At 45.6% G+C, this 14,425-nt stretch overlaps 1 protein-coding gene across 1 annotated transcript; it reads right to left on the bottom strand.

The window, feature by feature from the left end:
• Positions 1-192: 192 nt before the first annotated feature.
• VSTM5 (V-set and transmembrane domain containing 5) lies at positions 193-9,746 on the bottom strand. Its single transcript, XM_040544236.1, has 4 exons — positions 9,460-9,746; positions 5,862-6,191; positions 5,627-5,764; positions 193-4,035 (listed from the first exon to the last, which is right to left on the bottom strand). The coding sequence occupies exons 1-4, from the start codon at positions 9,542-9,544 to the stop codon at positions 3,992-3,994; spliced, it is 597 nt and encodes a 198-aa protein (XP_040400170.1). The 5' UTR covers positions 9,545-9,746; the 3' UTR covers positions 193-3,991.
• Between the last annotated feature and the right edge of the window lie 4,679 nt (positions 9,747-14,425).

Raw genomic sequence — 14,425 nt, 5'->3', positions numbered from 1 at the left:
ACAGAGAGGAAGAGCAGGTAACTCATATGCAGTAGACCTTGGAACTCCACAGTCATGCTTTTTTTTTTCCCCCCTCTCTGCCCTGGCATCAACTGCCATCTAGAAAAACAATATTATTCATATTATTCTTATGGCGATCAGCTCTTTGAGGTCCTAAAACAAAGAGGTAATATGTTTGTTTTTTTTCTTTTCTTTTTGGTTGTAATTGTAGCCTTCTTGAAGCTTCTACTAAGGTGTTGCACAGAGCTCTTTTGTGTGATGATTAATTGCTAAAGGTCTTTTTGAAACCTGTCTGTATAAGCTGGTTTAGACTTAAATCCGTATTGTGTTATGAGGTGTACGTATATATATGAGGACTCCTGCACATAGGCTATGCTTGAATTAAACCATTTTACTTCTGTAGTGACAGCAGTTATTTTGGTAATGTTCTTGAGCAATATGGAATAGCTGTTAGAAATGTGTGTTAAGCAACTGCTTGGGGCAAGCTGCTGTTCAGCGTGTATCCAAAGCAGCCACTGTGCTTACGTTGGAATTTTACATTGTGGAACAGACTGTTACTGCAGTTCATCGAAATATTCGCCTCTGTGCAACTGAACTGTGGGAGAGAAAAGGGTTTTCTCATAAATTCTTTGATAACTCATGGAAAAAAAAATGGTTGAAAATGGCACATATGTCTTGATCTTGAGATGAGCGAGTCTTATGCAACACCTGAGATGCCTGTTGCTATATTGCTTGGCTAGCAGAAGCTGTAGGATTACAGGCAGAGAGGGGTTTTGTTCCCTTCAGCTCACAGCTGGATGCCTTTGTCACGCATCTGGTTGCAATGAGGCTGTTTTAGCAATGCAACACATCTTTCAATCAAAATTAGAAGATGAGTGTATGAAACTTAAAAACAGTGAAGTATACGGATAAATTAAACTGACAAGTCTGCATGTAGCAGTAGTCTTTTTGTCAAACAAGCACTTCATTACCAAATAATCACTGTGGAACTATTAGGTTCTTATGGTTGCAGGATATGTTTCCTTCTGGGAGGGGAAAAAAATAAAAACAACGTGCAAGGTGATCATTTCTCCTATTCCAGGAGTGTAAGCATTACACATCAGCTGAGTATCTTCACTTCTAGACTTTCAAGCTTAGCTGTTATTAAAAAACAACCTCCAAGATGATTTGAAACCTTCAAAGTGTCTTTTCAAATTAGGAATCCCTGTGTATTCAACACCAATGAAAAAACAGACTGATACGACTTCTAACAACAGAGACAGTCTTGAAATTTTTGGTAGTATGTCTTTAAGCATGAGATGGAGACATTAATGGATGGTTAAGACCTTTACACTTGATTGCCAAAGCAATCTTAAGAACTTGGACATCTCTTTAATTAAAAAGTTTAAATGTAAAATGGTTTAATCCCTTTGATCATTTGGAATGTTCTAAGTATTAGCTTTTGCTGCAGTTTTGCATGCAGTTTATGAATGGAATAAGAGTTGCTATTTAATTTCTAAACTTCCATTTTTAAAAGCTTGCAGTAAAACTAAATTCTTCAGCCGCTCCCTGTGTAGCAAGGGACTGCTCCAAACAGCCTCACGTTTTGTAGATAAAATATTATTGACGTGGATAACGCATATTGACAAATACCAGTTTCACAGAATTTGAATTATGTTACACTACCTTTAATTATGCTATATTTTGGATAAACTTTTCCACCAAGGAATTGTCAAGGAGCAAAGCAGTGCATACGCTAACTGCTGTATGGGATCACTGAATAGTTCTTGAATCCCTCTTGTTCATCTAGGATATCGCTACTTAAAAGTGAGCTTGGTGGCAGCAGCACCAATAACCAAGGATGGGTGCCTGAAATTGCTTTATCTTTAGCCAAGCTGAGAGGTAGAACCACACTAGTCAGAAACTTCATACTGCTGTTACAGCACATCTAAATTGTAAGGATTTTAAATGGTCACTTATTACTTCTACACTAACTTTCCAGTATTGTAGTTTAGAAGTGAGAGCAATCTCACTGATTAGAGCAATGAATTCAAAAGGTCATTTATGCCTGCATATGTTTGCTGACTTTTTTGCTGACAATTTTGCTGACAATTACATTATTCAAGTAAATGTTAGTAGATAATAATGGTTTGCCATGTAAGCTGCACTTAACTGTACTTTCTAAGCAAGTCTGGCAATGCACCTGCTATATGCTCAGCTTAGCGAATAACTTCAAGTTCTAAGATTTAGGGATTGAAAAATAATAACCTGAAATAGATAAACTGAAAAAAAATACGTATATTCCATATGCTATATGGATACCTTACTGAGTACTGCAAGCTTGGTAGTTAAAGCAGACACTTCTAGCTTCTGTGAAATCAATGCTTACTTCACTCAAAGATACATAAGACTGGTAATAAATACATACTTAACATGAAGAATTGGAACAAATTGTTCCTTTACAAAACTGTGCTGTAGCTGGGATTTTAATTTAATTTTAGTTTTAGTTTCTTTCCTCCTTGATGAAGGAAAGAGCAGTTAGCTGAATCTAGCATGTGAATTTATGAGTGGATGTCAGGCCCCTCGTACTACAAATGGCCCGTTCAATCCAGGGCTGACTTCTCAAAAGTATTGTGTTCAGGATGCTTTGGAAAAAGCTGTTTTAGCACCTATCTGCTTTATTATGCACTTGGCAAGAGATTCTTTGTTTTTATGGGTCTAACCTCTGCACCTGAGCACAGTAGTCCTTGAGCAGAGGGAGGGGAAGCTGTCAGCATGACTTGTAAAAGTTGTAGGAGAATGAGCTGAAGTGTGAGAGGCAGTAGCAGCAGTTAAACTCAAGAAGCCATGTGGCATCTGTAGACAGAGATTAGCCTGCAGTCTCTTACATTTTCAATGTTTATTTCACACTGCTTTACAAGAGCAAAACGGGGTAATTTGAAGATTCATCAGTTTAGTGCTTTCCTGCTCACAAAAGCAAATGTTATTCCACACAGAGGATCTGCAGGTGGAGAATTCAAATGCAGCATGTGGATTCATGCAAACACTAGCTAGCTTACTTTGTGTTTTCCACAGAATAGGAAAACAAAGGCGTCTTCTCTTAACTAGAGTGATTTCAGAACTGTAATTGTAAACACTAAATTTCAAAGTAATGTTGTTTTAATTTTTCTTCCTAGATAGGCTGTTCATCAGTGGGCTCAGTTTGCAAAGGGCTCGACATCTTTCACAAGGAAACTGTACGATATTTCTGCCGTGCCACAGGTGTGATACGTATTTTATCTGCCCACTTTAATTGTTACAGACAGCGTCAGCTTCAGTGCCTGTGTGCAGTTCCCCATTTAACAACCTTTCCTAGTAATGTAATAAAATGTGTGTTAATATCCCTGGGCAATGCAAACAATTGGAAATGTAAGTGGCGGAACTTTGACCAGCTTGGCGTTATTTCAAAGTCAGTTTTGTCTCGAGAAGAATTACAGTTTGTGTTCAGACCTTCAGGAAATTCCTTATGACTGAAAGTAGCAGCATATGCACAATAAACAGGATTCAATCCTTGCAGTTAATTTTTTTTAATGTAATACTGTAATTAGACATAATAAATTTACGTTGAATGATCCTAATGGCTGGTTGGTCTATAGCAGGATACTTGCCGTAGCCAAAATGCAGGCGTCCTTCAAGAGCATGATCATTTCCTTTATGGGTTGATACTAGTTGGTTGGTTGTTTTTAAGAGTGGCAGAGGCTGTAGATTTTATTAGTTAGCCACAAAAATGTGTTTGTGCTCAGCCATGAAAGCATACTCTTTTACTTTGACAATGACTAGCAGAGCTGAAAATGTAACAGGTCAAAACAGCTCCATCAGACGCAGCTCATTTCATGTCCTATTAGCTTTGCAAGCCAAACAGCTTCTACAGTAGTCACAGACACTTTACCTTAAAGTAAGTTTCTTCTTGCTTTCCTTGCCAATACTTTCTCCTGAGGTAGAATTGTTATTTTTGTTATGAGACAGTCCTTGGCTAACATTCAATGGTTTCCAGTTCAATCTCTTCAGTTGTACTTGCTGCAAATGAAAGGATATTATTATTGATTGGCAAATGGATGGGAAGGTCCCCGTTCCAAAATTAACAACTCTGTGTTAATAGCTGAGACATTCTGAACTTTTTAATATTAGCTCAAGCTTACTCATCTACAATTGGGTTTTAAATACAAGACATTTCAAAATATTTGCATAAGTCCCTCACCCTGCTGAATGTGACTCTGGTTTTGTCAAGTACAAGACTAAAGGCACAATGAAAACTAAAACAAAGTCAATAGGGCCATTATACTTTTCTTTATGACTTCCAAAAGGAGGGCTGTCCTAAGGTGGGCTCAGGACAGAAGTTATGTCCCTGGTTGGATCCTGTTCTGGATGAGGACAGAGCAGGTGTCCAGTACTGCAGTATTCCTAAAGCCTGCCAAATAATGTATGGGATTCAGAGTTTGTAAGACTCTGTCTCTATAGAAACATTGGCTTTAACTGAAGGAAGGAGAGGTTTCATCCAAGTAAGACTATTCTGGCATGATATGAAAATTTTCAGTAGCTACAGAAGCTCGTGAGCTGTGTGTGCACTGAAAAAACATCAGCAGCCCTTAGAGTCATAGGTGAGCAGCAGAAAGGAGGAGACAGCGTAAGCCAAATTGATCTCTTTTGACATCAAGTTTTGCAGAGTTGACATAATGTCTGGACCAGGAGGCTTAGGGTTCCTGAGCATCTGTGTTGACCTAGTGAAATATTGACACTTTGGCTGCTTGAAATGTAACAGCTTAAGCAGCACTTCAAAAAGAAACACAGATGTTTTACCTACAGGGCAAGAGACCACAAATGGATCTGCACTTACAAAAAATGGAGGTGAATGGCTGAAATGTTTTGAAGTGGTAAAAGAAACCATCCGTTCCAAGGATTTGCCTAGAGCTTGAGCCTGTGCCCATAGCATGGCATCTTCTCTTGCTACCTAGGCAGTATATCCCAGGCTGTGGCTGGAAAGTTTCTTCTCTAATATGTGAAAGCTCCTGTCAGTGCATCTCGTGTGTTCTCTTGATCTGTCAACTCTGCTTTCCATGGCTGGTGCCGTCGGCTCATGTTAGGAAGCCTGATTTTAATATTAGTCAATGTTCATTGAAGTTTGCAACTGGGTCAGCCATGAGGATGGATTAGAGGAGGGTGTTGGAAGGTGAAAAGAGTGGTGTGGTCCTCCATGAAGTGAGGTGGGGACCACTCCAAGGGCCATTTGAGTATCTTCCCCTTGGAGATAACCTTCTGCAGCAGAACCTGAAGGTGTTGCTGGTGCGCTTTGGCTCACGTCCTGTGATGGGGGGCGGTTATTGCAGCTCTGGCCTTTTCTCCCTAAGTTTGGCAGTTAATGAGGTTGGGAAGTGTTTTGAGGTTTCTGATGTAAAATGTATAAGGTAAATGTCCCGTGGATCTCTCTGAACTAACAATCTATTATTCTGTTGCCTGTGTTAGTAGAGGGTTGAACAGGATAACTTAACTGAGCCCATCCAATTTTGTTTCTCTGTCACTGCTTAGCATCTTTACAGCTCAAACTGTGAGTGAATTTTTGGCTCAAAATTCAGATTTGAGAACCCTGTACCTTGACTGCACTCTTAGATACCTGAGAGCTTATGTGTCGTCTTCTGGAATAGGTGCAGGGATTTATTACACAGCCACATGAAGCAGATCAAAATGGCAGATACTGCAGCGAGAAATGCAAAGAGAACCGCTACAAAATGTATATCTTCATAGATAAGCTCTGCAGGGAAGACAGAAATATATTATTAGAAAATCGTTTATGAGCAGATCAATGTTTAAACACAGGGTAAAGCTGAGAACTCCCCTGAAGTTCATACCATAAACATTGACTATGATGGCGCCGTAGGTGTTGGTTCCATGCTCCTCTGTGACAGTGACAAAATAGTAGCCAGCATCTCTCATGCCCACGTTCAGAAGCTGTATAGAGCCATTTTCAAAAATAGTCACTCTGTCCTTGTAGACAGCGGATATGTTAACGTAATTCCCACTTTTCCACTCCACAATTTTGGTGGTGCCCCAGCTCGACACATGCTTCCACTCAACGGTGGCGACGCCTCTGCAAGAGTATTCAACCGAGAGGAGGATATTTTGTGCCACCGTTGCGTTGATGTTGGGCTGTGGGACAGTTAATGATACTCCTCCAGGGGCTGAAAGAGAAAGGAGCCAATAAGTGTGGAGGTGATGCAGCAGTGAGTGTCCTCGGCAGGATGGGACCTCTTGCAGGGCAAATCTTCCTGTCCCTGTGACCTGTTTTAGAAGAGGAGAGATTATCCTCTGCAGTTTCTCTCTCTCTCCACTGACTGTGGAAGGAACATACACATCTAACTTAAGACTAAACACGTTTTATTTGGTTATAACCAGGAGAAATTTGTCTATCTTACAGGACAAGTAATTGCTTGTGTTTCAGTGTTTTGCTACCCAAGAAGAGACGGTTTGGAAGAGTCCTTCTGGGGAAGGGAGCATAACATTTTCTGAAAAAAATGATCTTTGAATGTATCTCAAATGGAGGAATGGAAATCACATCTTCCTTTCATAAATCTCATCTTTAATACCTTTTAACAATCAAATTCTCTGTGTAAATGTATGGGAAAAATAAGTGCCACATTTGCTTAATAAGCTGAAGATCCCTGCTGTAGGCACTCCCTATCATTGTGCTGCTGTCACTTCTCATGTCCCTGCAACCCACCTCTCTCCTCAAAGGTTAAATGAACCGTTTTTTTGCAAGCAGTCCTCACCTCCCATCTCCCTCACGTCCCCCAAAGTCAACAGGCTTCACAGTAATGTATTTACAACTTAAATGTTGAGTACTTACTCAAAAAAAAGAAAAAAAAGATGGCATTTGTGATTTCAATCACAACGTTCCGGTTTATGGGGACCTTAGGTGAGCCAAGTCAGCCTAAAGCCCCCACTAAAATGGCAAGGAAGTTTGAAGAAATAAGATTGTATAAAACCTGGCTTATTTACCTCATGCCATGGATCAAGAGTAAGGCTTTTGTGTTCATCAGTAACTGTCTTGCCTTTCAAATCCTGCGTTTAAATGGAAAGCTTAACTTCCATGGTCAAGGTAACCCACTATACCAGTTAATTATCATCTCCAAAAAGCAAGAACAGGCTTAAACATGTGAAGACTTGGCAAGGACTTCATTATGTTTGCAGGATGAGAGGGACATAGCAGGCTGCTGGAGAGGTCTAGTAGACTTTAAATCAGAAATAAAGTGTTAGCAACGTTTGAGACAACAGCTACATCAAGGCAGCCAGCTCTTGGCCAGTGCAGATAAATTGCATGCAGTCAGAGGTACCTTGTTTCATGGGAAACACTGATTTCTTGGCAAAAATGGATACAAAAGAATATTGAATTCTAACACAATACACACTAATGTGATTATGGAGCTGTTCATAACAGCTAAACTGAACTGATTATTCAGTTTAATGCATAACTGCAATAGCTCTGCTTGCGCGGCGGGGGGTTTCTGCCTGAAGATTTGGATGAACACCAAATATCCAAGTTTCAATCGGTGTACATAGTTTTTGAACTAGTGGCCCATTTCAGACACTTGGCTAGAGGCTGAAAGCCTGTTATCCACAGCAATCAAAGCAGACAGATGGCAGATAAAGCACAGAGTAAGCCCTACCATCAAATGCCTTTTTCTGGTTCAGCTTGGAGGAGCTCACCAGCTTGCTCTCATGATGCAGGCACACCCTGAGCACTATTGCTGAGCTGAGGAGCAGTGGTGATCTGCAAATGTTGAACCCAGCGGGGCGAGAGGGTGAGTCCCTCAGCCGTGATGAGGGTGTGAGCGAAGGAGGACTCCTGGAGGCTGTGTGGGGTCTTCAGGAGAAAGAATGCTTAAAAAAGTCAAAGAAAAACATCTCCAAGGGAAAGAAAATTAAAAAAAAAAAAAGATAACCCTCTGGGCCAGTGATACCCCTGAGCAAGCACAAATGGGGAAGAGAGAGGTTAAGTGAATTTCAAGCTGACTCCACTCTGCTTAGGATCCCTCTAACAGGATTCAGAAGCTACTGGCTAAAGTAAGCCAGGGAAACTGGGGAAGCTGGTTTGATTCCTAGATCTTCATCTATGGGACCAGCACAGGAGAAAGCCCCAGCCTCTCTGTTTTTTGACCAGATGGGGTGTAGGCTTTTTCCAGGATAAGACCCCTGGGGTTCTCCCTTCGTGGTACTGTATCGTGCTCGTGCTGCCCGCTGCCGGGACACCGTGCTTTCCACCTCCAGCTCAGCTGTGCTCTCAGTTTCACCCTGCCTGCATGAGAGACTTGCCAGACCTGTGAAAAAGGGATTTGTGACAGCTAGATAAACAGAACGGACGGGAACTTCTGGTAATCGCTGCAAATTGTTCCAATTGTTTTCTGTTCCGTGTGTTCAGTTAAAGGCCTTTTGCTCTGTTTCTGACCAGACAGGAGCTGAGTGTCTCACCACAGCTGCTCTTTTACGCTTTGATAAAGGCATGACTTTGTTTTCAATATAAGACTGCAAGGTAAAGGTAAAAATAAATAAATTTCCTCCACTGAATTATTTGCATGTGTTCTGTTTCCATCCAGCACACTAAGCCAAGTATGGCAACGCAGTACCTAAACACAGAAACCCATTTTTAACACGCAGTCTGCCTGGGTCACCTGAACCGGTCTGAGCTAAGCAGAGCCGCATCAGCCCCGAGAGCAAACATCGCACCCACCTGCAGCACCCTGCGCAACGCCGCTGGGCGCTGCTGGCTGCACCTACGGACCCTTACGGCCCCGCATGAGGCAGGACAAGGTGAAGGGGGTAGCGATGCCGCCTGTTTGCTGGCACACCGCTGCACCACGAACCCTTCGTCCGGCCAGAAGCTCGAGCTGGACGTGCTGCTTTGTGTCCCAGACCTTCTGGCAGCCGCACCGGACGGGTTTGCTGGGTGGAAGAGTGCTGGTGGCGATGAGGCCGGTGCTGCTCACGTGGAGCTCTGGGGTCAAGCGCTGTTGGTCCCCAGAGAAGGATCTCCGTGGACAGGACATCCACCCAGCGGTGTCCCGCTCGTGTGCTGCCTTGGTGAGGAAGGAGGCAGCGCACAGCGGCCAAACCCACAGCCACCCGCAGCACTGCCCACCCTAATTCCTCTGTGTGGGTGCTGGGGGGGCTCATCCTGGTCCCAAAAAATCTTCCGAGCAGCCAGAGTGGAGGCCAGAAACAGGGGAGAGGAGGAGGAGGAGGAGGATGAAAGAAGGAGGAGGAGAAGGAGAGGAGGAGAGGAGGATGAAGAGGAGGAAGAGAGGAGAAGGAGGAGGAGAGGAGGATAAGGAGGTTCAGAGGGGGATGAGAGGAAGATGAAGGGAGGATGAGGAGGAGGAGGAGGATGAGAGGAGGAGGAGGGTGAAGGAAGGGGACGGGAGCCCGGGGGCGCAGCGGGGGCCGGGCACTTACTCTGCAGAGCCCACCCGGCGGCCAGGCAGAGGGTGACGGTGCCCACGACGACTCCGCGCCTCCGGCAGCCCCGCGGAGGTCTCATCAGCCAGCAGCCCGGGGGCTCGCATCGACCCCTCGGGGCGGGCCAGCCCGGCCCGGGGGAAGAAGCCGCGGGGCCTCTCCCTCCTTCCCGGCCTTCCTCCCTCCCTCCTCTTCCTCCCCAGGCACCGGGGCCTCCCCTCGGCTCCCCCCCGAGGCGGGTTTGAGGACACGAAGCCGCTCCGGGGCCCGGCCGCCGCCGCCGCCAGGAAATGAGCGCTGAGGGGCGGCCCCGGGCCCGCGGCGGGGCCGGGCCCCGGGCAGGGCGGTGGGGCTGGGCCGAGGAGCTCGGCTGGTCCCTGGGGAGCCCCGAGGAGGTGGCCGGGGAGGGCTGCCTCCGGGTTCAGACCCGGTACGAGGGGCTGTGCTACCCCCCGGTGAGGGCACGGCAGCGGGGTGCTGAGGGCGGCGTGCTCCGGGGTGCTGAGGGGCACCTCGGGCGGCTCGACGGACACCCCTGTGCTCCATGATCCCAAACCTTTAGGGAGGGAGACAGCACTTTAGGTGACTCCAGGAAGGATTTTGAGGAGAAAGCCCCATTATACCTGGAGAGCACTGGTTTTCCATGAGCTTCTAGTCAGAGCTGGAGGGCAGTTTGCCCGGCCAGCTGGACTCCCAGCCTCGCACCACTGGAGGTTCCTTCTCGTGACTCGAGCAAGGCCTTAGATGCTGCCTCCACAACATCCCCACGGGCACACTGATGGGGTTGGGGTGAGGGAAGCGAAGAGCGAGGTGCACGGAGAGCTGGCTGCACGGCCAGGCACCTGGACAAGGGGAGAAATGGGGAGAAAAGGGGAGAGATGGACATGCTGGAACGAGCCTGGTGAAGGACTGTGAGGGAGATTGAGGGTTTGGAGTACCTGTCATGCAAAGAGAGGCTGCAAGAGGAGGGAGTCTTCATCCTGGAGAAGGGATGGCTCAGGGCAATCTTGTTAACGTGTATTAATAGCTGATGGTGGTGGGAGAAAAGAAGACAGGGACAGATTCTTCTCAGTGGTGCCCAGTGACAGGACAAGAGCTGACAGTCCTGTTCCCATCCTACTGTATACAGCACAGGCACTGGGTGTTCTCTCCTTTTGATTGTCTTCCAGAAGCCCCCCCCCCCAAATGCATGTTGTTCTTTCAGAAAAGCTGGGATAGCACAAGATAGGCAGAAACATGATTTGAAAACATATAAACACCCCAATCCTGAAAACTGATCCTCGCGCAAAGATGGATGCTGCCAGGAGAACCACCCCATGACTAATAAAAGGGTCGTACAGAGTGGTGGCACTTCTGTAATTATTCCATGCTTCTCCTCATGTTTCCCTCTCCTGAATATTTCCATAGTGTGGTGTGTAGAAGAGATAGACACCTTGGTCTGTGCATTAGCTCTCTTCATGGGTGAGAGGAAAAAGAGATTCCCTACCTTGTAGGGTAGGGTACCTTGCTGGGGCACCAAGCTCTGCCCGCGCCCCTCAGCCAAGGACTGAGCTAAGACCCATAGAGGGGATGCAACCTGCATGGACTCCAGGGCCCATCTTTCATTCAGGATGCAATAAAATCTCCAGTTTCCCTGACATCTGGTGCATCCCTTAAAGCTCAAGCAATGGGAATCAGGTGAAGGTACAGGGGAAGGAGAGGTCAGTGAGAACTCACTGGCAGAATATAGGCTCTGGCACACGTTTTGCAGCCTGCCTTCATCTGGGCATGCCCTGGTGCTGGGGTGTCTGAGGGTGCAGAGGCACCTTACCTGTAAAAACAGCCTGTGAATTGCTGCCGCTCCACCCCATCCGTGTGAGCTGTTCCCGTGGTTCACCAGATCCCCTTTCTTCCATCAGGCCAGCATCATGCCTGTGCTGAAAATGATACCAGAACAAAAAGTCCTGCAGTCCTTCTCCCAGGAGAGAACCCCAGTGGCAAAGTTTCTTCCTGACCCCATCTCTTCATGACGGTTTTATTTCTTAGAGCATTAAAGAAGGTTTCGTGGTGATGTGACTTTACATCATTACCCTTATTCATCTATTTAAACCTTTATAAAATTATTTTGGGGCTTTTGGCCCAGTGACCTGTTTTGGTAGCACAACATAAAGGACATAGGCTTGAATAAAATGAATTGCACCTTGAGTAATTTAAAATGTATCCCGCTGGTTCCATCGATTTAATCTGCTCCATTGGAAAGACAGATGGTAGTCATGAAATTGAAATCCAGGTCTCGAGCTCTTCCCAGATACTGTGAGTTTTGGCTTTGCAGTATAGGGCAAATATCCAGTCCTGGGATAAGAAGCGAGTGTCTGTTTTCAGCATCAGTAATTAACAGCAATGAGATTTTGGATTCCACCTTTTTAGGGGGAGAATTATAAAACATCCAGATTAAAAACAAAACCAACCAACTAAACAAACAAAAATAAACAACAACAACAAAACACAAACAAACCCCAAGCCTGTGCCTCAAGAAACACACTGCAACACATGACAAAATCCTCAGTATTAAGGAAGTATTAATCCAATTCAGAGACATAAGGCTGCTGTTGGGGACATGGGGCTGGGAAGGGAACCAGCCTGGTGGCTCCTGCCTCACATCACTATGGAGTTTCTCATTGCTCAGCTTTGCAGCTCGCACAGAAAGGGTCTGCTGCCTTAAAAACCATCACCAGTGCCTCTCCGGGCAACTTCTGCAACAAACCTTTGGCACGGAGGAGTTTGCTGCTGCTGCTCTGATTTCTCTCACCCTCGTGGGCTGGATGGCTTGAGGAAACCTACCAGTGACTGGTGAGGGGGGCCAGCTTGGCAGCTTGGATGAAGAATCATAGATTGGTTTGGGTTGGAAAGGACCTTAAAGCCCACCCAGTTCCAACCCCCTGCCACAGGCAGGGACACCTCCCACCAGACCAGGTTGCCCAAAGCCCCGTCCAGCCTGGCCTTGAGCACCTCCAGGGATGGGGCATCCACAGCTTCTCTGGGCAGCCCGTGCCAGGGCCTCACCACCCTCTGAGTGAAGAATTTCCTCTGAACATCTAATTTAAATCTCCTCTCTTTTAGTTTAAAACCATTCCCCCTTGTCTTGTCATTATCTGCCCAAGCAAAAAGTTGCTCTCCATCTTTTTTGTAAGCCTCCTATAAGTATTAAAAAGCTGCAATAAGTATGCCCCCACAAAGGCTGAATCCTACTCCGCCTTTCCAAAAATCAGAGGATTTTACTGCTTTACATGAGAAGCATCACTTTAGGGCTCCAAGGGCTTTAGAAAGACCATCCATGTCCTGAGCAGTGTTTGAACCCAGAGCTTCCTGCCCCACAGCACAAATCACTTGACTCCAGGGAGGACCTATAATGACCACGTGGTTCATTAGCAGCTAATCTAACCTAATTTGACCTCCATGCTTGAATTCTGGTGAGCCCCAGGGGGTCAGCACCCCCTGATTCCCCCCAGCATGTGGCTGCCTCCCAGCACCCCAAATGCCAAGGGGGGGCTCCAGCAGACCTCTCTTGCTGCTGGAGCAGCTAACCCAGAGAAACTTCACCAGAAAGCCAGGTTGGGGCGTTAATGCTGAGATTATTTACCTCGCCATATTCTTGACTCATTTTCCTAACGAAGCTTTTTATTGAAATCCTGTCCGACCACATTCAGATGGAGGTAATGATACGCCGCTCCGGGTTACAGAGGTTTCGTCCATTAGTCTTGCCCTTCTGGTTTTATTTTAATCAGTTTGCCAAGCAGCAGCTCTAGAAGCACGAGCATATCAAACAATAAGGCACAGGCTGCGAGGAATTAGTTTTTCCTGGTTTAATTATAAAGTGGCCTTAAAGTAGCAGGCTTTGGGAATGATTTACAAGCGTTGTGAAAGATTCATTTCACCACCCATACAGTGCTATTGACACCTGGAGATTTTTACAGCTCCATGCTTAATTCCGGTATTTTTATTTTATTTTCCCCCTTCCCCTCAGTTATTTCCACCATTTTAAGGGTCCCCCCTGCTCTCCTTTCCTCTTTGCTCTTTGAGAACCTCTCAAGTTTGTCTGGAAGGTCTGATTTCTTTTGCTGGTGTCATTAATAATGGAACAAAACCACATTAATGACTGCAACAGCAGTCAGATAGGAGCCAGAAAGCTCCTTTCAATCTCTAATATGCTGTATGAGTGCTCTGAAATGCTTTAGACAGAGCTTTGGTGGTTTTTTGATTTTTTTTTCTCACCCTTTTCCTTCTGAACCAGTGACAGAAACATGTAGCAGAGGTACAGAAGGAAAAGAGGCTGCACCCTCCTCTTTCACATGGAGTCGGCAGCCCAGGCTTGCCTTATTCCAGCCTTTTGGAAGTGGAAGGGACGTTTGTTGGGAGGACGAGGAGGTTTCAGTCTGTAAAAACATTCCTTCCTTCCACATGAGATGAAAAAAGCCCTTTGAAGTAGAACCTGGCCAAATCTTTGCTCTGTGTGCCAGTGGTTTCTTTCTGCCTTTAATTTTATTTTTTTTTTTGGCAGAGGTACGGCACAAAAAGCCCTTCTCTTACCCAAGATGAATCAATAGCTGTAACAGGAGAGACCCCGGCAGTCCTGGTCTGTCAGCATTCCTCCACTTTTTAAGCTATCTGAACTGATTCTCTGTGGTTTGAGGTCTGTGGTTTGGGAGGGGGGGAGGGAATAGAGGAAAAAATAAAATGAAGTGAAAGTCAACCTTGAAAGATGCAGAGCTGTATACGTGAGGATGCACAGATGCTTCCCCATTTGGAAATAACATTTATCAAATCAGGGGTACTGAAAGCCCACATTCAGATGGGAATGTCTGGGTGACTGCACTGCCCACGAGGCACTGCTCAGGGTCAGTGACGAAGCAGGCGATGGCTACGTGGCATTAAAACTTTACCACCAGGAATATCCTCACCCCTCCACACCCTTCTGAAATATAGA

The sequence above is a fragment of the Cygnus olor genome, chromosome 1, assembly GCF_009769625.2.
Source record: "Cygnus olor isolate bCygOlo1 chromosome 1, bCygOlo1.pri.v2, whole genome shotgun sequence".
Taxonomy (NCBI): domain Eukaryota; kingdom Metazoa; phylum Chordata; class Aves; order Anseriformes; family Anatidae; genus Cygnus; species Cygnus olor.
This window is presented reverse-complemented; position numbering and strand designations above follow the sequence as displayed.

Excerpts from the sequence above, each read along its gene's own strand:
- VSTM5 (XM_040544236.1), bottom strand. The coding sequence starts at position 9,544 with ATGAGACCTCCGCGGGGCTGCCGGAGGCGCGGAGTCGTCGTGGGCACC. Across the intron at positions 5,765-5,861 it reads CATCATAGTCAATGTTTATG|AGCTTATCTATGAAGATATA; the intron begins GTATGAACTTCA and ends TCTTCCCTGCAG. Across the intron at positions 4,036-5,626 it reads GACGACACATAAGCTCTCAG|CAAGTACAACTGAAGAGATT; the intron begins GTATCTAAGAGT and ends TTTCATTTGCAG.